Source organism: Xyrauchen texanus, chromosome 3, assembly GCF_025860055.1.
Source record: "Xyrauchen texanus isolate HMW12.3.18 chromosome 3, RBS_HiC_50CHRs, whole genome shotgun sequence".
Lineage (NCBI taxonomy): Eukaryota > Metazoa > Chordata > Actinopteri > Cypriniformes > Catostomidae > Xyrauchen > Xyrauchen texanus.
In genome coordinates this window covers 45,914,566-45,934,548 of record NC_068278.1, presented here as the reverse complement: position 1 = coordinate 45,934,548, position 19,983 = coordinate 45,914,566, and the positions used below count along the sequence as shown (strand labels likewise).

General features: G+C 39.6%; 1 protein-coding gene across 1 annotated transcript in view; it reads left to right on the top strand.

The window, feature by feature from the left end:
* Positions 1–19,983, top strand: part of LOC127632057 (uncharacterized) — a 66,279-nt gene that overhangs the window by 22,894 nt on the left and 23,402 nt on the right. The window contains exons 11-14 of the mRNA XM_052110532.1: positions 6,396–6,565; positions 9,253–9,414; positions 9,607–9,716; positions 15,898–16,087. Of these exons, the coding sequence (XP_051966492.1) occupies positions 6,396–6,565; positions 9,253–9,414; positions 9,607–9,716; positions 15,898–16,087 (632 nt within the window). The remainder of the gene's footprint in view (positions 1–6,395; positions 6,566–9,252; positions 9,415–9,606; positions 9,717–15,897; positions 16,088–19,983) is intronic.

Sequence of the window (19,983 nt, the reverse complement as noted above, 5' to 3'; positions counted from 1 at the left end):
ACATACGGGTATAAAAGGAGGGAATCATGTGTCTGTCCATTCAGGTTTTGCACTGAGGTACAGCGACGTGGCTGGGGGGACACAACGTCTCGTTCCCTCCATCAGGGAACGGAGGTTACAACAGTAACCTAGACGTTCCCCTTCTGTCGCTCACTCGACGTTGTGTAGAAGGAAGCGACACTAGGGGTCCCTATTAAATCACAACATGCGCTGAACCATGTACGTGAACTGCTGATGCAGGTGCGGGTAGGCAGTTGCGTGCCAAAGTCTGGTCTGGAATTCTTCCACTGAATTCGCGGACTAGAGGGCGCGGACTAAGACACCCAGGGAGCGCGAGTTTAGTGGACTCTCCTGGGAGAGAGAGCGCACATTATCGCCTCAGTGGAGGGGAAAGGTGCTATGTGCAAGCAGAACACCCGGTCAGTCATTCCATATTACAGAGTTCTACATGCTCAGACCTGAGAGAATACGGGACGAAACCGACTCAACCCTGAGATTGTAGAATCTCGTAAAGGTATTGGGTGTTGCCCAGCCCGCCGCTCTGCTGATGTCTGCTAGGGAGGTGCCGTTGGCCAGTACCCACGAGGATGCCACCCTTCTCTGGGCGGGAATGGCCTGGGTCTGATAGGCCAAAGCGATGGTATCGATGACCCAGTGGGCAAGCCTATGTTTGGAGACAGCGTTTCCTTTCCGCTGTCCACCAAAGCAGATAAAGAACTGCTCAGAACATCTAAAGCTCTGCGTGCGGCCCACATAGGTATGCAAAGCATGCACCAGACACAGCAATGAAAAGGCTGGGTCTGCCTCCTCCCGGGGCAGCGCTTGCAGGTGCACTACCTGGTCTCTGAAGTGGTTCGTAGGAACCTTGGGCACGTAGCCCGGTTGAGGACATAGTATGACATGGGCATCTGCCGGACCGAACTCCAGGCAAGTGTCGATGACAGAGAACGCTTGCAGGTCCCCAACCCTCTTGATGGGAGCAATCGCGATCAGGAGGGCCGTCTTCAAGGAGAGGGCTCTGAGCTCGACTGATTCTAGTGGCTCGAAGGGGGGTCTCTGGATGCCTGAAAGGACCAAGGAGAAATTCCATGAGGGGAACAGGCATGGCCTGGGAGGGAACGATATAGTGGCTACATAAACCTTCATGGTGGAGGGGGACAGCCTCCCCTCCAGCCTCTTCTGCAGAAACGAGAAAACTGACCCGACTGTGCATCACTTCGGGTCTTCGGATCGGGAAGAACACCAATTCACGAACAAGTGCCACTTCAGGGTGTAAAGTTGCCAGGTAAAGGGAGCTCCTCAGGGGAATTTGCCAGGGAGGGGCTGTCGCGAGGAGTGTGAGATCTGAGAACCAAGTCTGCGTAGGCCAATAGGGGTCCACTAGAGTGACTTGTTCCTCATCCTCCCTGACCTTGCACAGCACCCGTGCAAGTAGGCTCACTGGGGGAAATGCGTACTTGTGCAGCCCCAGGGGCCAGCTGTGTGCCAGCGCGTCTATCCTGGCCAAACAACGCAACGGGTTGGGAAGTGAAAGCCATGCATCCAAGCTCCGTGTGAGGGGCACTAAGGGGACGATCGTTTCCGACGTATGGGGTGGAGCAGGCAGTGTTGCATCGGGAGGCAAAAGCACGTCCCAAGGCTTTGGTGCTGAGAAATGACTCAAAGCACTTACCTTGTTCCGCACACCCAGCAGGGGGTGGTTTAGTGACTGAGGAGGAAGTCGTGTGTAGGCGTCCTCTGGACTTGTCAGAACCGACCGGCCAGGGGACAGTAGTCGTGGGTCCGGAGGCGAGGGATCCGCGTCTGGGGTGCTGGGACTGCCGGTGTTTGGCGCCGGGTTGCCATGAGAACGGCATTTGCGGGCCAGATGACCCAAGGAACAAGGAAGTAGCTCTTTTATTGAGAATGTGGGGCAAAAGAAATAAAGGCAAATGAGGATTCTCCTCCCGGCCCTTAGGCTAATTTGTGTCTTTGATTAGACTGATTCTGGTGGTATCAACTGTATAATTGATGATCCTGACAGAGCAGTCAGGTGAAGTTAAATCTTTAGTAAAAAAGTGATGAGCAGAGGGAGAGAACATAGCCCTGAGGTACACTGGCTAGAGTGTGGAATATGTTAGTATTTACCATGACAGTCTGTGTTCCCTGTTCCTCATGAAAAAGCAGATCCAAGTGGCACAAAGCAGAATGGATGTTCATGTCCTGGAGCTTCTTAGATAATACTGTATGTCAGGATTTTTTACATTACAGGTTGAGCTGGAGTCATGGATGGGGACGCAATGTTATAAATTGTAGCAAGTTTACAGCATATTTGACAGAGCTGTTTTCACAGCTGGCAATCTGGAACGGGTCCATCTGCAAAAATGTGAGAGATGTGTTGGATTTCTGGTTGCCAAGGACACATTCTCATGTTTTCAAGATCACAGATGCAAGGACTACAATATAGTTACTGAGGCAGGGGGTCTTGAAGGTCTTTGGTTCTGGAATTATAGTTGACTGCTTTTTAGTCCTTATAAAAATAACTGAAATGAATTCAACATCCACATATGTCCTACTGTGGTCATTGTCCACCATTATCCCTGAGATAACATTGTACACCAAGGTTTTTCCTCATACATCTTGGCTAATAATTGTGGCACATGTAGGAATATGAACCTATCAGATGAGGTGCTATGGTCAGGGAAGTGTAATCTGTAATTATGTGGTCTATATGTGTATTATGGTCTCTGAATGGTCTAGTGTTTGAGACGTGCAGATATGAACAACTTCTTGTGAGGAATTTAACATTTCTCTGAAAATACCATGAGCTTTTAGGTCTGTTAACCTTAACCCATCCTATAAAAGTACCTATTTATTATCTTAAGCCCATCTAACCTTTACAAACATGAAAATAATGGCATTTTTATTAATACAGCAGTAAATGTTACTTATGAAAAGGCATTGTCAAAAAGGAATATTTTGTAGTGGTCTAACAGATGAACAGCACATTTATAACTAGCATAATGCAATAACAGCCTGCAATGATTTCCATTACCACACCACATTGTAACCATAAGAAAATTATGCAAACACTCCCATACACACTGTTGTTTAACGCAGATCTGTGATAATTATTTTAGTGTCTATCTATTGTAATGAACATTTCTGGTAATGAACAAAGCTATTCTTGTTGACCTTTGACAAAGCTTTTGACAAATCTATGCATAAACTCTAAGGTATTTTAGATAATAATTACATTCAAGTGCACAGTCAGATGTGTTTGCACAAAACATCTGCAGTTTATGCATTCATTGATTTCTTCAAGATTTTTAAAGCATAATAGCCAGAGGTGGGTAGAGTAGCCAAAAACTGTACTCAAGTAAAAGTACAATTACTTCAAAAACACAACTACTCAAGTAGATGTAAAAGTACTAACATAAATAATTACTTGAGCGAGAGTAAGAAAGTATCAAATTAAAAGAGTACTGAAGTAGTCAGTTACTATCACAAATTACATAATAGACATTATCTACCCTATATTCCATTACATAATACACATTGAACATGCACTACAGAATTATGATTATTATTAATGGAAATTCTGTCATCATTCACCATCATGTTGTTCCAAACCTCTATGACTTTCTTTCTTCCATGCAACACAATAAGGAGATATTAGACCGAATGTTTGCCTGAGTCACTATTTACTTTCAGTGAATGTTTATATATATATATCTATATCTATATATATATATATATATATATATACATAGGTTTTACCTGTGACTCAAGTGGTTTAAGAGCGTGTACATGAGCAGATCAGATTCGGACAAAACATTAAAGGGATACTACAAAAAGTCTTTCATCATTTACTCAACTTCATGTTCCTAACTTTCTCTCTTCGGTGGAACACAAAAGGAGATTTTAGGCTGAATGTTACTATTCACTTTGATTTTTTTGTGGGAAAAAATGCAATGAAAGTGAATGGAGGATCTCAGCCCCTAACATTCATATTTGGGCAAACTATCCATTTAATGGACAAACACACACACATATACCATGCACATAGCAGGTAATATGCATATACAGCATATTAGGGCTGTCAATTGAGCAGAGAAACTAAATTCAAATTTTTAAGTTAAATATTTATAAAATTCAAATAATATTCACATTTTCAAGTCAGCTGATTCTTAAACTGATGTTGTTTGCTTAGTCCACAAGAGAGTGCAATAAATACATAAACCATGCAGCAACATTATATTATTGCAAAGAACATTGGCTGTTAAAAAGAGCATTTTATTTTCAACTAATAAGCATAAAATAAATAAATAGATTTAGTCGGTCCATATTCTCAAATGTTAAGTCAAAAGTAAAATGAGGTGCAGGGAAACACTTCAATAGGCAGTTCACATGATGTTACACTTGCACTGATGCCACAGTATACTACCCAGACACAAGCTATAATAACAGTGAAATACCACATTGTTTTTTTTTATTTATTACAGTTTTATGTAGGGAAGCAATATTCCCAGATAGCAGAGGTATTTGGCTGAACTCGCTAGTGAAAATGGCATGGAGCAGGCTGAGGCGTTGCTGTGACATGGCATGGAGCAGGCTGAGGCTTGTCTGTGACATGGCATGGAGCAGGCTGAGGCTTGTCTGTGACATGGCATGGAGCAGTCTGGAGCTTGTGACATGGCATGGAGCAGGCTGAGGCTTGGCTATGACATGGCATGGAGCAGGCTGAGGCTTGTTTGTGACATAGCATGGAGCAGTCTGGAGCTTGGCTGTGACATGGAGCTTTTTTTTTTTATTTTTTTTTTTATTAATGTTTCAAGGTTCCACTTCTGAAGTGTTTCCCTCACATATGAATCCATCACATCCTATTTAAAAAATATAGTTCATATAAAGTGAATTCACAACTTCAATTCAATAAAAACTTCAATTTCAAGCAATGGGCTTCATTAACAATGGTAAAAGAACACCATCAAAATGTTGCTGCTTTTTGACATTAAAAAGTCAAAATAAAAGTGATAAATGTCATGACCTGAAAAAAGTCATAACCGTCGTGAATTCAGGGACGCAGAACTTTCTGAAAAGTGGCTTCTGATTAGGCTATCACCCAACGTCATGTAGATGCTAGCTATTGGGTAATACAGGGGTCAGCAACATATGGCACACGTGCCAGCATTGGCACGCGGAGGGGTAATCATTGGCACGCCAGCAACGGCGAGAGAGGACTAGACTATATTTATATAAATTCCGCACCTGCATTCCAATTTACATCTTGAAGTAATCCTTCCTCATGATTACACAGGGTGTTTTCCTCAGCGGAATGGGAAGCGAAACACTATTAAAGTGTGATGAGACTCGCATGCGCGTGCAACCCATTCGCGCATCACGAGCCAACAGCACTTCTCTTTCGATTAATCGCGGGAGTAAATGCGCCCGCTTTGCTTAGGTCAGACTGCGCGGATGACTGCCTTACATTCCATGTTTCTTTTGTTCCTTTTTCTTTCAGAACACGTCATGTAATAAGGAAAACACCACTATTAATCCTTCATCGGCACAGCCATTGACTAGGAAAATAAAAAATGGCACTCCATGTCAAGAAGGTTGCCGATCCCTGGTGTAATATCTTGTTTAATGCAATTTGTGTATTATATAATTTAGTGCCTTGCAGATATAACTTTCTAGATAAAATGTTTCATATTTCCGCTTTTAAGTAATTTAATGTTACACTGTATAACAATATAGGCTACTTTTCTTTCAGTTGATGACAAACTGCCGTGTCTGCAACACCGGATAATGAGTCTTAAAGCCGAGGCGTCTTACAATTTCTTTGCGCGTCGGCCAAATAAATGAAATATTATGTATAATTTCCAAAAAACAGTGTCGGGACGAACACAGAAAGTGAGGGGGTGCATCCCAATTAATAGTTTCTACGCCACAGTTTAAAATAGGCTAACTTTTATAGCAAGTATTATATCGGTAGCCAAAGTGAGCAGCAATAGGCTTACAGCAGACCCAAAATTAAGTGGAAATTATTTAATTAATCAGCTACTGTTGTATGTTGATAAAGAAAACGAAAAGCGTTCATATAACGTGATATCATTAACTTACCTCTGAATCTTCTGTTGGCAGTGGCACTGGTCGTCCGTTGACATTTAAAATGTCCTCGCGAGACCAGTTTTAACCCAACTGGGTGCGTTATTATAGAATAACCCCAATAAACGTTAGGAATAACCCAACGGAACGACCCAATATGTTTAACCATCTATTGGGTAAAATAAATAACCCAACGTTTTTTGGAGTGTAGTAATTGTTCATAAAATGTCAGACTGGACAGGCAGAACAATCGCTCCTCTCATGAATGCATTTGATAGTGTGATTGTTTACTTGTGTTTCATTGTCAGGTGCTGTGCTGAAACACAAAAGAAAAAGGTCTCTGATTGATTGGGCTCTGAGGAGGGTACACCTTAACCAACCAGAAAGCCATACTCACCCAGATACTGCATCTCACAATTTATTTGGTCAGTCTCTCTCATCCATTTGTCCTGATGGAAACCTGCCCAAACCAGTAATGGTAAGGATATCATGGATAAATGCTCTGGTTCATTTGTTTTTTTCATTATATTTTGCCTTCAACCAGTGTTGTGTTAAATAGAAGTTCTGAAACTTTGAGTGTTCTACTGTTCAGTACTACTCATATTTTATGGCACTTTCTCTTAAGCCATCATTTCTGATCAATTTACATTTTAAACATAGCTTTATGCTTCTAAGACTTTATAGTAGGTACATTCTAAATTCAGCAATGCAAGATGCCAATAAGGAAAATGTTGACCAGTGTTCACAAGCTCTGTACTGGAATTACCATGCTATTTAGAGTGGACACACTACAATTTTAGTCCGCACACACAAAGAGCAATTGACAATAAATGCGAGATTCAGTCTAATTTTTTACCCTCAAAGTCTGTAAGCAGCATCTAGATGGTCAATTTTCTAGAGGAAATCTTAAATTGTGGTGTGCTATTTACTCAGAAAAACTGGATTTTCAATTTTGAGTATATCATAAGTCTGACAGATAAGTTCGAAGTGCAGCCAGGAGTCTAGAAAGCCAGGAGATGTTTTAAAATAATCTACACTGCCCCAAATTTTTAAATATGTATGTGTTTGATTTGGACTGTAAAATGTCTGAATCACATATAATATTAAAATATGAATTAATAGATTGTAATCCTTTTTGTAAATGTTCCTACTGTTTGCATGTTTTTGATGGCCCTTCCACAGATATTTGAAAGGGATCTTAAAAATCTTCTGTCATCATTAATTCACCCTCATTTCATCACCCTGTTGTTCCAAATTGGACTTTCTTCCATGGAACACAAAAGGAGTTGTTAGTGACAGACAGTCAGTCACCATTCATTTTCATTGCATGTTTTTTTTTTCTTACAATGAAAATGAATTGTGACTGAGGCTGTAATTCTTCCTAACATCTCCTTTTGTTTTTCAAGGTTGAATGAAAGTCACACAGGTTGGGAACAACATGATGGTGTGTAAAAAAAACAAAAAAAAACAAAATGTCAATTTTTGGGTGAACTATTTTATCACTTAAATTATAAGATTATTAAAGGATATCTATAAAAATATGGCATTTTGCACACTTTGCACTCAAAGAGATGTCAGTTTGCTCAATGTTGAAAAAATAGGAGACTTATGGCCTTTTTGAAAAAAATTGTCTTTTCTCAATCAGTGGGTGTTTTCAAACCACTGAGATTCCCTACTTTCATTGGATAGTTTAAAAATACACACCTTTGGAAAAATTTATGCCGTTGGCATTAACACAGACAAAATTATTGAAAAAACTAAAATTAAAAAGACATAAATGTCCCGAAGGTCGTACAAGGGTTAAAATCCCCCCATAACAACTGTATCTGATCCGATTGAAATACATACAAGATAAAGTAAAATATGAAGTAAAAAATTGTTTTTTACATTGTAATACAAAATATGTCAATCATTTAATAATATATATCACTATAATTGTGACACTTGACAATGAACACACAAAGCTAGGCCAAAATAGTTTTCAGACCCCTTAATGTTTTTTTTTCATATTTTGTTATGTTATAGTCTTATGCTAAAGTGCTAAAAAAAAAAAAAAAAAACTCCATACCCCATAATCACAAAGATAAATACTGAGTGGTGGTGGCGTAGTGGCTAAAGCACAGGGCTGTTAATCAGAAGGTTGCAGGTTCTAACCCCACGGCCACCACCATTGTGTCCTTGAACACAACCTGGAGTTAAGGCACTTAACTCCAGGTTGCTCTGGGGGGATTGTCCCTGTAATAATTGCACTGTAAGTCGCTTTGGATAAAAGCGTCTGCCAAATGCATAAATGTAAATGTAAATATCACATTGGCATAAGTATTCAGACCATTAACTCAGTACTTAGTTGAAGCAACTTTGGCAGCGATTACAGACTCAAGTGTTTTTGGTTATGATGCCACAATCTTTGCACACACATTTTGGGGATTTTCTACCACTCAAGGAGAGTGGAGAGCTCACAGAGTTGTCCCTAAGCCATTCTTGCATTGTCTTGGCTGTGTGCTTAGAGTCGTTGTCCTATTGGAAAGTGAACCTTCGGTCCAGTCTGAGATCCTGAGTGCTCTAGATCAGATTTTCATTAATATGTATTATGCTTTGTTCAGCTTTCCTTTAACCCTGCCCTTTTTAGGAATTATGTAGTCCACTGTGCTCTTGCCTGTGTAATACACAATTATGTGAATTATGTGAATTACATAGCTGACTGCGTGGAATCCCATATAGTTTGTTATAATGGGGGCAAGTTGTAACTCAGTACTATGCAAGATGCTAACCTAAAAATTGAAGATTAAAATGATACTAAGTTTGCCTTGTTTTAAATAAATAGTAAAATTAGAGATAAAAATTTACTTTGAAATGTTACTTTTGCTACTTATAACTTTTGGCGATAAGGGTTTTATTTGAAATTTTTCTCTATACAGTATGGATATGGCAACGAGTAAACAAATAAAGTTTCATCATACCAGTCTGTGTGAACTTTTAAACCATGTGTACTATAATTAGCCCCATCAACCAATTAATTGGCTAATACCTGTAGGTTTGAAAAAAGAAGCATTTTCTTTTAAAAATCAGCATTCATTTCTTGGTCAGGCAATAGGTCAAACAAGCATCTGTCTATCATCGACTTAGAACGATTGTGTGTATGTGTGTGTGTGTGTTTGTGCCTAGGAACTGCTGTATGTTCTGTTCTATGAGGGTCCAGAGACCTGTGGAATCTTCCGCCGTTCAGCGAATGCCAAAAACTGTAGAATTCTGAAGGAGAAAATAAATTCTGGACAAAGTATTTCACCGCATGAGGAATCTGTGTTTGTCTCTGCTTCTCTAATTACAGTGAGAACACTGTCAGCTCTATGAATTTGAATTCAGCAAATACAAAATTCTGAATGCAGTAAATTCACACAAGTCACTCTTCCACTGAAATCACACTGAATTTGAATTCACATGATACATTCACATAATGAATGACTATCTAGGCCCTATATATCATTCTGACTTAAAGTGTGTTTTTAAATTTGTGTGTAGGAGTTTTTGCGCAAACTGCCTGGTGGTGTGTTGTGCTGTGACTTGTATGAAGACTGGATGAAAGTTCTGCGAAGTGAGGATCAACAGGACAGACTTAACAGAGTTAGAAGGTGAAAACTGCTCACATACACTTGTACAGTACATATATTTTAATAAATTGTGTATTAAACGTAGGGCTCTCGATTTAACGTGTTAATTCAGTGTGATTAATTTTATTAAAAATAATGCATTAAAAAAATTTACACAATTAATCGCAATGCCCCCGGATTGTAATAAGGAAGATTCCTGAGAAATGCACGTTGTAGTAACACCTGTTTACTCCAGAGGGCAGTAAGAGAAAATTCAGCTGTATGAGCAATGCGCAGTTTATACAGTGAAGAAAACAACCAGACAGCACAAAACAGACATTCGTTACATTCTTGCGTTCAAAACATTTGATCGAGCGCAAATTCAAACTAAGGGATCTCGAAATGTGTTCTAAGTATTAAACTTTATTTAACTTGACACAGTGACCTAAACATTTTATGTTTATGACGCAATGCACCCGAGAAGCTACACAAGCATGTCTGACGCTTGTTGAAATTGACGGGTTCTTAAACAAGCCCTCATAATAAATCTCCAACTGATTGACAAATTCACTTGTGAAATGGATATTTGTGAACTGTATGCCAATGATTGGCTTATGTTCAATAATATGGTAGTAAACAATATATTGTATTCTAAAGCAGTTTTTTGTATTGTCTTATCAATGATTAACTCTTCTGCTAAAAGAATGTAATGCATTTTAATTATCTGAATATATATATAAAATATATATATATATATATATATATATATATATATATATATATATATATATATATATATATATATATAATTTTTAAATGTTTAAAGCTAACTATGTATAATTATTTCATTATTATATATTGAATTATTGTTATATGAGGGGCTTTCTCAGCAAATATTTGTATATGCATTTAAATGCGATTAATCCTGATAAATTAATCAGGACATCTTGTAATTAATTTGATTAAAAAAAATGAATCGATTGACAACCCTAATTAAAAGTAGATTTGGGTTGAGATACCAATACCAGCTTGGAGTGAGATTACCAGCTTGGAGTGAGATTTTGATGACATGGCCACATGCTTTAGCAAAACGTTCAAGTCTGGGGCTTGAACCTTAGGTGGCACTGGACTTCGTGTGTGTGTATTTGATACTAGTTCTATCTTTCATTTCTAACATCACAACAAGACCTTATCAAACCCTACAAGGCAAATAATGATTTGCCAAAAAAAATGGCATTCATAATTTCAAAACACCCATACACTGTGAAAAATTTACCATGGATCATTCAAAATGGCAAACTTTCAGGGAATCACAGGTTGTAAAAAATGTCTTGGTTACTGTTGTAACCTCCATTCCCTGATGGAGGGAAGGAGAATTTGTGTCGATGTAGTGACACTAGGGGTCGATCTTTAGAGCCCCAAAACACCTCAATCTTTGAGAAAAGGCCAATGAGAATTGGCGAGTGGAATTTGCATGCCATTCCCTTGGACATACGGGTATAAAAGGAGCTGAAATGCCCACACTCATTCAGGTTTTGTGCTGAGGAGCCAAGACAAGGTCTTGGCCATTTCAGCGGCTAGTACAGCATGGTGGCACAAGGGACACAACATCTCATTCCCTCCATCAGGCAATGGAGGTCACGACAGTAACCAAGGCATTCCCCTTCTGTCACTCACTCCAAGTTGTTTCAATGTAGTGACACTAGGGGTTGCTCTTGAGAGCCCCAAAAAACCTAAATCTTTGAGAAAAGGCCAATGAGAATTGGCGAGTGGAATTTGCATGCCATTCCCCTGGACATATGGGTATAAAAGGAGCTTGAATGCAAACACTCATTCAGGTTTTGTGCTGAGGAGCCAAGACAAGGTCTTGGCCATTTCAGCGGCTAGTACAGCGTGGTGGCACGAGGGACACAACAGTAACTGAGACATTCCCCTTCTGTCACTCACTCGACGTTGTGTCGATGTAGCAACACTAGGGGTCCCTATAGAAAAACGCCACAACAGCTGAACCGTGTTACGTGAACTGCCGATGCAGGTGCAAGCAAGCTGCTGCGTGCATAACAGAAGGTGCATCAGTCTGCACATAACCTCCCCAAACACCCCACAACACGTCATGAAGTTCCCAACTCCCCTCAGGGGAGAAAGCGAAGTAACTAGCATGAGAGCAGGCTGTGCTAGCCGCAGCCTTTTCTCTCTATGTTTTCTCTTCACACAGTATTATATTCGGCTGGGACCATATAACGCTATTATACACATTGGGGAAGGTGTTCTTATCCTTTCCTATTCTTTCAGGGGGAAAAGTCCCTGTGGAGGCCATATCCTGCCTGAAGGGGAGGAACATGTTGCAATATGACATGTGGGCTCACCAGCCACACATGGAAGAGGCGCTCAAAAGGGAGGAGCTCTACAAACACAGCGACTGGGGCAGAGAGAGCTCTGCCCAAGGGAGACGTGGGTCTGCCTACAGGGAGACCGTACCATGGAAAATACATCACAGGGGGTTACCGGAGTAACCAGACCTGTGGAGAACCTATCCCAGTACAGGGATATTAGACCCCAAAGTTGGTCTGGCTGCGAATTCCTCCACCGAATTAGCAAGCCACAGGGCTAGGGAGGAAGGGTTCACGGGTTCGTGAACTCACATGGGAGAAGCACTGCACTTCTTCGCCTCACGGTGGGGAAAGGCTCTATATGTAAGCAATACACCCGGCCAGCTGTTCCATATAACTGAACTTACCTGTTCATACCTGACAAAACACAAGACGAAACTGGCTCAATCCGGAGATTGTAAAATCTTGCAACGGTATTGGGTGTTGCCCAGCCTGCTGCTCTGCTAATGTCTGTTAGAGAGGTACCATTGGCCAGAGCCCACGAGGATGCCACACTCCTTGTAGAGTGTGTTCGTATTCCCAAAGGGGCAGGCACAACGTAGGCCTGGTATGCCAAAGCGATGGCATCCACGATCCAGTGGGTAACCCTCTGTTTGGGGATAGTGTTCCCTTTCCGCTGTCCACCGAAGCAGAAAAAGAGCTGCTCAGAGCGTCTAAAGCTCTGCATGTGATCCAAGTAGATGTGCTAAGCATGCACCAGACACAGCAACGACAGGGCTAAAACATACCAGGTTTATTTGTGATTTAGCATACGCCTGTATCACAAAAACAGGGAATATATGACAATGAGAGCACAGACGCAGAGTGACTGGCTAAAATGCTATTATGTAAACAAACAAGCATGTCAACACAATGGGCAATATCGAGGTTAGCAAATATTATCAAGGTCATGTCCATATATTGTATGATAAGTCGATAACATAATTATCATGACAGGCCTAGGAACACCACAATTGTGACTTTGTGCCATTTTGTACAAAATAAAAGAATTTCTATACAAAATTCCTGGTTAAACATTAAAGCACACTAGTGTGATGAATAGTACAGAATGTTTTCATATTTTGCATAGATGCATAATCTCAGGTCAAAGAGGCCCACGATCAATAAGTTCCAAAATGAAAGAAAACTCATTTGCAAAAAGATATAATCCAACATTTGGTGATAATATAGCATAATGAGAGATTTATAAACAATTTTTATAGGCTGTCACGAAACCCCCGTGCTCAGACCTGTAAAACCTCAATTATACACAGTGTTTTCCCCTAATCTCATTCCATGATCAAAGGCAGACTGACTTAAATAGAAAACTATTCCCACCTAGACTTCAGCTTTGCCGAACATTTCCCAAATCCTCAGAACCATCTGGGGTTTCCCCTGCCATTGGTCCCTGGTGCGACAGCATGTCCGCTTCGCAGTTCAGACGGCCCAGAAAATATGTTGCATGCAGGGAGAAGACATGGCGCATGCTCCACACGAGGTAGTGTTGCGTGAGGCTCATCATTGATAGCGATCGATTGCCACCCTGGCGATTTATGTACGCTACCACTGACATATTGTCTGACCGAATCAGAATGTAATGATTCACTATGTTGGAATGGAAATCCTTCACAGCTTCCAAACAGTTAATGTGCCACGCCCGTTTTGCACCCGTCCAAGGGCCGAAAGCCGGGTGTTATTGCACAGTGTGCCCCAACCCATGTTGGACACAGTCAAGTCAAGTCATGTGGTTATTATTGTCGTTCAACCATATACATTTAGTATAGTACACAGTGAAACGAGACAATGTTCCTCCAGGACAGTGGTGCTACATAAAACAACATAGGACTATCACAGATCCACGTGAGACTGCACAGACTAAATAACATACCTATATAAAGTGCACGTGCAAACATGTGCAAAAAGTATGGGACAATACAATAAATTACTAAAAAGGAACAGGACAATAGGCACAGTGAGAGACAGTGCAGAGCCGACCAGTACACAGTAGTGCAAAAAGATGACAGTTTGTAAAAATGCCAATTGTAAACATACTAACAACGTACTATGACATAGTGTTCTATGGACAAAGCAGTTAGCAGTTCTATGGGTAGCAGCCAGGTATAAAGTGACAATAATTAAAGTGCAACTCAGGACACGTGTGTGTGTGTGTGTCAGACCAGTCTCTGAGTATTGAGGAGTCTGATGGCTTTGGGGAAGAAGCTGTTACACAGTCTGGCCATGAGGGCTCGAATGCTTCGGTACCTCTTGCCAGATGGCAGGAGGGTGAAGAGTTTGTGTGAGGGGTGTGTGGGGTCATTCACAATGCTGGTTGCTTTGCGGATGCAGTGTTTTTTGTAAATGTCTTTGATGGAGGGAAGAGAGACCCCGATGATCTTCTCAGCTGTTCTCACTATCCTCTGCAGGGCTTTGCGGTCCGAAACAGTGCAAGTCCCAAACCAGGCAGTGATGCAGCTGCTCAGGATGCTCTCAATAGTCCCTCTATAGAATGTAGTGAGGATAGGGGTGGGAGATGTGCTTTCCTCAGCCTTAAAAGAAAGTAGAGACGCTGCTGGGCTTTCTTGGTAATAGAGCTGGTGTTGAGGGACCAGGTGAGGTTCTCCACCAGGTGAACACCAAGGAATTTGGTCCTCTTGACAATCTCCACAGAGGAGCCGTCGATGTTCAGCGGAGAGCGGTCACTCTGTGCTCTCCTAAAGTCAACAACCATCTCTTTTGTTTTGTCCACATTCAGAGTACATGATTTATGAGTAAGCAGTCCAGATAGCCGATTCGAAGTATGTAGCATGGCTGTGATGACGTCACCGCAGAGCCCATCATCACAAGAATATTAATGTTGTATACTTGAGTTGTACAGTTGATTTACAGTTTAGTTGAAAAAGAATACGTTGGTTTCATAATTTTGACCACCAAGTTGTATTGAGCAGTTATGAGTAATAGGATATTAATTCAAATCAATAGTAATTCTCACATTAGATGTTAATATTAATTTTATATTATTTTATATTCATTTATCATATTACAGAAATGTTAATAAAAAAGATGTCTTCACATGAATCACACTGGTTTTGCTGTAATTACAATATGTATATTTTGAAATGTCAAAGAATTTCTAAATGTTATTATTTCTGAACAAAAATTGCATATTAATTAATAACTTTTGTATTTGTCAGTTAACATGCCAAAAATATAAATCTTTTTACATGTATGAACAGTTAAGAACCTTATAATGACTTACAATTGTGTTTTAGAAGAAAACGATCCAGTTATGAAAGATTTATAAGCTTGAATTCCACTGGGTCAAAATTGACCCATGAATGCAAAAGGTGGATGCAGATTCTGAATGCAAAAGGATTTGCTTACTTGCCAAAAAATACAATAAAAAATGCTTCCAAGTTTCTCTCTGACTTTCCTCTGGATTGTGGAAAAAAAGTTGTACAAGAATATTTGGAATATCTGAACAGAATTAATGTCCTCTCAGGTCGAGGTTGTTTTAGTGCCACTTTAGCAGTGCAAGCAATGTAACAGTATTGACTTTCTGCTGGTAGTTATCTGCTGAGTTTTACATTTTGATCCACTGTTTGAAAAATTAGGTGTTAATGCAGAACAAGGTTACCTATTAAAATTCATTACCAATATCGGTCTGCTGATCTCTCAGAAATATCTGTTTTTTGTTTGTTTGTTTATTGTTGTGTGTGTGTGTGTGTAATATTAAATATTACAAATATTAATGTGGACATGCATTTTCATGTGTTTGATAGGGTAGATAAGCCTCTGCACTTACAGAATTGTTTTGACATAATTATTTGAGTGTTATATTATATCTCTGTTTCCAGTTTGCTTGCACAGCTGCCAGAGGAGAATGTTACCTTGCTGTGTCACTTGTTTGGAATGCTGCACAAAATACACACCTACTCAGAGGTGAATCAGATGACAGCAACAAACTTGGCCCTCTGCATCGCACCCAACATGCTCTGGAGATCATGCCAAATCAGCCCTGAACAAGAGGGACAGAATGCATTGCAGGTAAACTAATACAAATCTGGTTACACACATATTATAAGATACATTCAGATGTATTTACAAACTTTGTAATGTATAAAAAAAATTGTATATGCACAGCTCACACTTCAAGAGAAATCCTGATATAGATCCCTATTATTGTCCCTATTCTTAGCCTAACGTATGCAGAATTTATTAGTATAATGTAAACGCATATTGTCAAGTCAAGTCATTTTTATTTGTATAGTGCCTTTCACAACACACATCGTTTTAAAGCAGCTTTACAGAAAATCATGCGTTAACAGAAAATGAAACTGTAAAATCTATAAAGTCTTATAGTCATCATTGTGTAGTTTGATTAAATACGAAGTGTGTATACAAATAAGTAATTAAATAATTATTGTATTTAGAAACCCAGTGAGCAAGCCGAAGCTGACTGTGTCAAGGAACACACAAAAATCCATAAGATTTTGGTTAATCAAGAAAAATAACCTTGGGAGAAACCAGGCTCACTGTGGGGGCCAGTTCCCCTCTTGCTAACAGTATGAATATAATGCAATATTAAATATTTATGAAAACCTTAAAGTAATAATTCACCCAAATTGAAAATTCTCTCATTATTCACTTACTCTGATGCCATCCCAGATGTGTATGACTGTCTTTCTTCAGCAGAACACAAATGAAGGTTTTATAGAAGAAGGTAGAGCTCTGTCATGTCCTTATATTGGATGTACACCAGTGCCAGCACTTTGACAGTCCAAAATTCACATTAAGGCAGCATAAAAGTAATCCATGCAACTCCAGTTGACCAATGAATGTCCTCTGAAGAGAATCAATAGACTAATGTAAGAAACAAGTCGATGATTAAAACGTTTTTAACATTAAATTGGCACTTTCACCAGGTCTCTGATGCTGTTTGAAATGGCCGAACTCTTGCGTGACATTCATTCTTCTGATGTAAATAATAACCGCCTCCGAATTCTCACATGAACTCGCCGACACACTTACGTCATACTTCGCGTCTGATGATAGCAGGAAGTGCTTTTGAAAAGTTAATAATGATTTCATTATCCATTTATTTATTTACACAAAATTAACGATATGTTTCAGTAGACATTCATTGATCGACTGGAGTCACATGGATTACTTTTTTGCAGCCTTAATGTGACTTTTGGACCATCAAAGTGCTGGTACCTCTGTACATCCATTATAAGGACCTAACAGAGCTCTGTCTTCTTCTAAAAATCTTAATTTGTGTTCTGCTGAAGAAAGACAGTCATACACATCTGGGATGGCATCGGGGTAAGTGAATAATAATAGAATTTTCATTTTTGGGTGAACTATTCGCTTTAACTAAATTAAAAGCAGGAATTTCAACCAGTAACTTATTTTTAAGATCAATAGAACACATGAATGCATTTACCTGGATTGAAATGACCATGCGTTCTGTAGAATAATATGTAAAGAATATGAAGCTTTGATACATTTAATGTATAAAGAGCATCTTTAAATTCATTTTTGTATTATTAATTTAAAGACACATTTTTGTTGTGCATATATCTGCATTTTATGTCTGTGTAAATTCAGCATGATTCTGTGTTTTACAATATAATTAAGCAACAACAATAAACCAAGTTATTTATTTATGTTTTTAATTAAAGGTGCTGTAAGTGATTTTTCATGGAAATGTATGCAAAACATTTAACTATTCCCTGAAAGATATTAATGAATAAAGTGTCCTAAGATTTCTCACCGGTCTCTATGACAGCTCTAAACTTTGTAAACAGCAATCAAAAATGTGTCAGCAAACTGTGGACAATGACCCTTTCTGCCTGTCAATTATTTTGTGCGTTCTTATAGTATTAGAGTTGCAGTGAATTTTTGAGGCTTACTGCCATTTTTATGCCATTTTTCTTTTAACAGTTGAGGGCGCAATTTTGCTGCTGTTGTTTTTGTCAACTGTTTCTGCTTTTGTCAGTCTCAATGAAGCTCATTTGGTACAGGATCTTTGGAGTGCAGGTTTTTGGAAAAGGGGGTGTGGCTAATCCAACAGCTCAACTTGGGGGAATTCTAGAACAGCTAAAATCGCTTACAGCACCTTATATATTTTTGAGATTTTCACTTATATCAGCTGATAGAATATTTTACAGGTATTGTGTAGACATATGGAATTTTCCTGTTTTACAACAGGGATCCTGTTGTGTCACAAATGTTTGTCATGGTCATCTTTTCACCCAAATTTCAGGGCTGCTGTCTTAATTCTGATTTGTTTTGGGTAGTACCCTTTGCAGTATACAGAAGCAAACACACAGTCTGATTTCCCTGATGTCTCCAAAGGAACGGAACTGTCCTTATCTTATCAACAGGATGTTAACACAAATGTACACAGGGAAATCATTAGGAGTGGGAATCGCTAGGGACCCATGTTATGATATTATCACAATACTTGTGTCACGATATGGTAATTATTGAGATTATGGTTGCTCTCATGATCTCATCTCACTCCCTAGCTCCTTGTGCCATGAATCAGAATATAGTGAACACAAATTTGGGCACTGACAATTGTGTAAAAGAAGCTAAGCCAGCCGAAGAGGGGCTAAGAGAGAGCGAAGAGAAGAGAGTTCGTCCTAGGAGGGGTGGGTTCAGGTTGGCCGCACCCCAAAGTTGTCTTAAGCCAATCAGAAGTGTCTTTTGCTGGGCCACATAGTCATTTAGGTCCTCCCCTCAAGATAATTAATTTATGGCTCATTGTGTATGAAGACTTCTGTTTCCTGCTCAAAATAGGGCAATGTTTAATCATAAAATTTTATTTCTTAAATAAAACAAATTTAAATAAAAATTAAATAAAACACCTCTGCCCAGGTTCCTCACAATGCAGAGTTCACCCTCGCAGGGATGAGTGTTGTGCTTCCCCTGGGTGCTTCGGCGACTGAGTACAAAGGTGTAAAGAGAGTATATTTTAAAAACAGTATATTTTCTTCTAAAAGAGCTCGCACAAACAGCTGGCGTATTTCTAAAGATGGAGCCTGTGCACCGGTTGCTGAGAAAGAGACCCTCTCACAGGAAAGCGGCACGCTAAGAACCTCAAACGGGCTTTGAAGCAGCGGCCCTGAGACAGGCAACCCAGGGTTGAAGTGACTGGCTGGCTCAACCCAGCCGAGCGCATGGGCCCCACGTGCACCCTCTCCAGGCCCGTAAAACCAATCATCCTCTTGGTGCTGTTACTGTTACTGTTGCTGTTATCTCATTCCCTCCATCAGGGAACAGAGGTTATATCTGTAACCAAGACGTTTTATGTTGTAGATTAGAAATAAAGTCTTGTTTGTATTCAAAGAGGATTTGACAGTGGGATATTTTGATAAATAATCTCATCAATTGATTCTTAAAAGATCTGCGCTCTGTGCTCAAACAATATTTCAGCATATTTGTAATATTATTTTTGATGGCCTTGAGAATATTATTACTCTAAAGATTTAACAGATGCATCATACCAACTCAGCTTGGCAGACGTACACATTTATTCTTTTAATATTCCCAGAATTAATCATAATTCCCTTCTTAAAATAATATCCCTTACATATAAAGTGTGAGTAGATACAACGAGCCTGTTGTATTACATATTTAATGGAGAATTTTAATTCTGGTTTCTAATTTGATCATTTGTCTTTTATCCTTCACATAATGGTGGTTGAACGTGGCCAAGATTCCTAAACTAATTTACGTATAATTTTTTACATATTATTGGTGATGAATGCTGGCAGTTGTAAATATACCTGCCACAAAGTCACTAATTTCCTACAGGGTCTTTAAATAAAAGTTACTAAATGAAAAATGTCACACACCAAGATGGAAACATGGAATTACATGTATGAATATACATGTGCAACGATGGTGCCGCAGATGGCCGCCTCGGTGTGGAG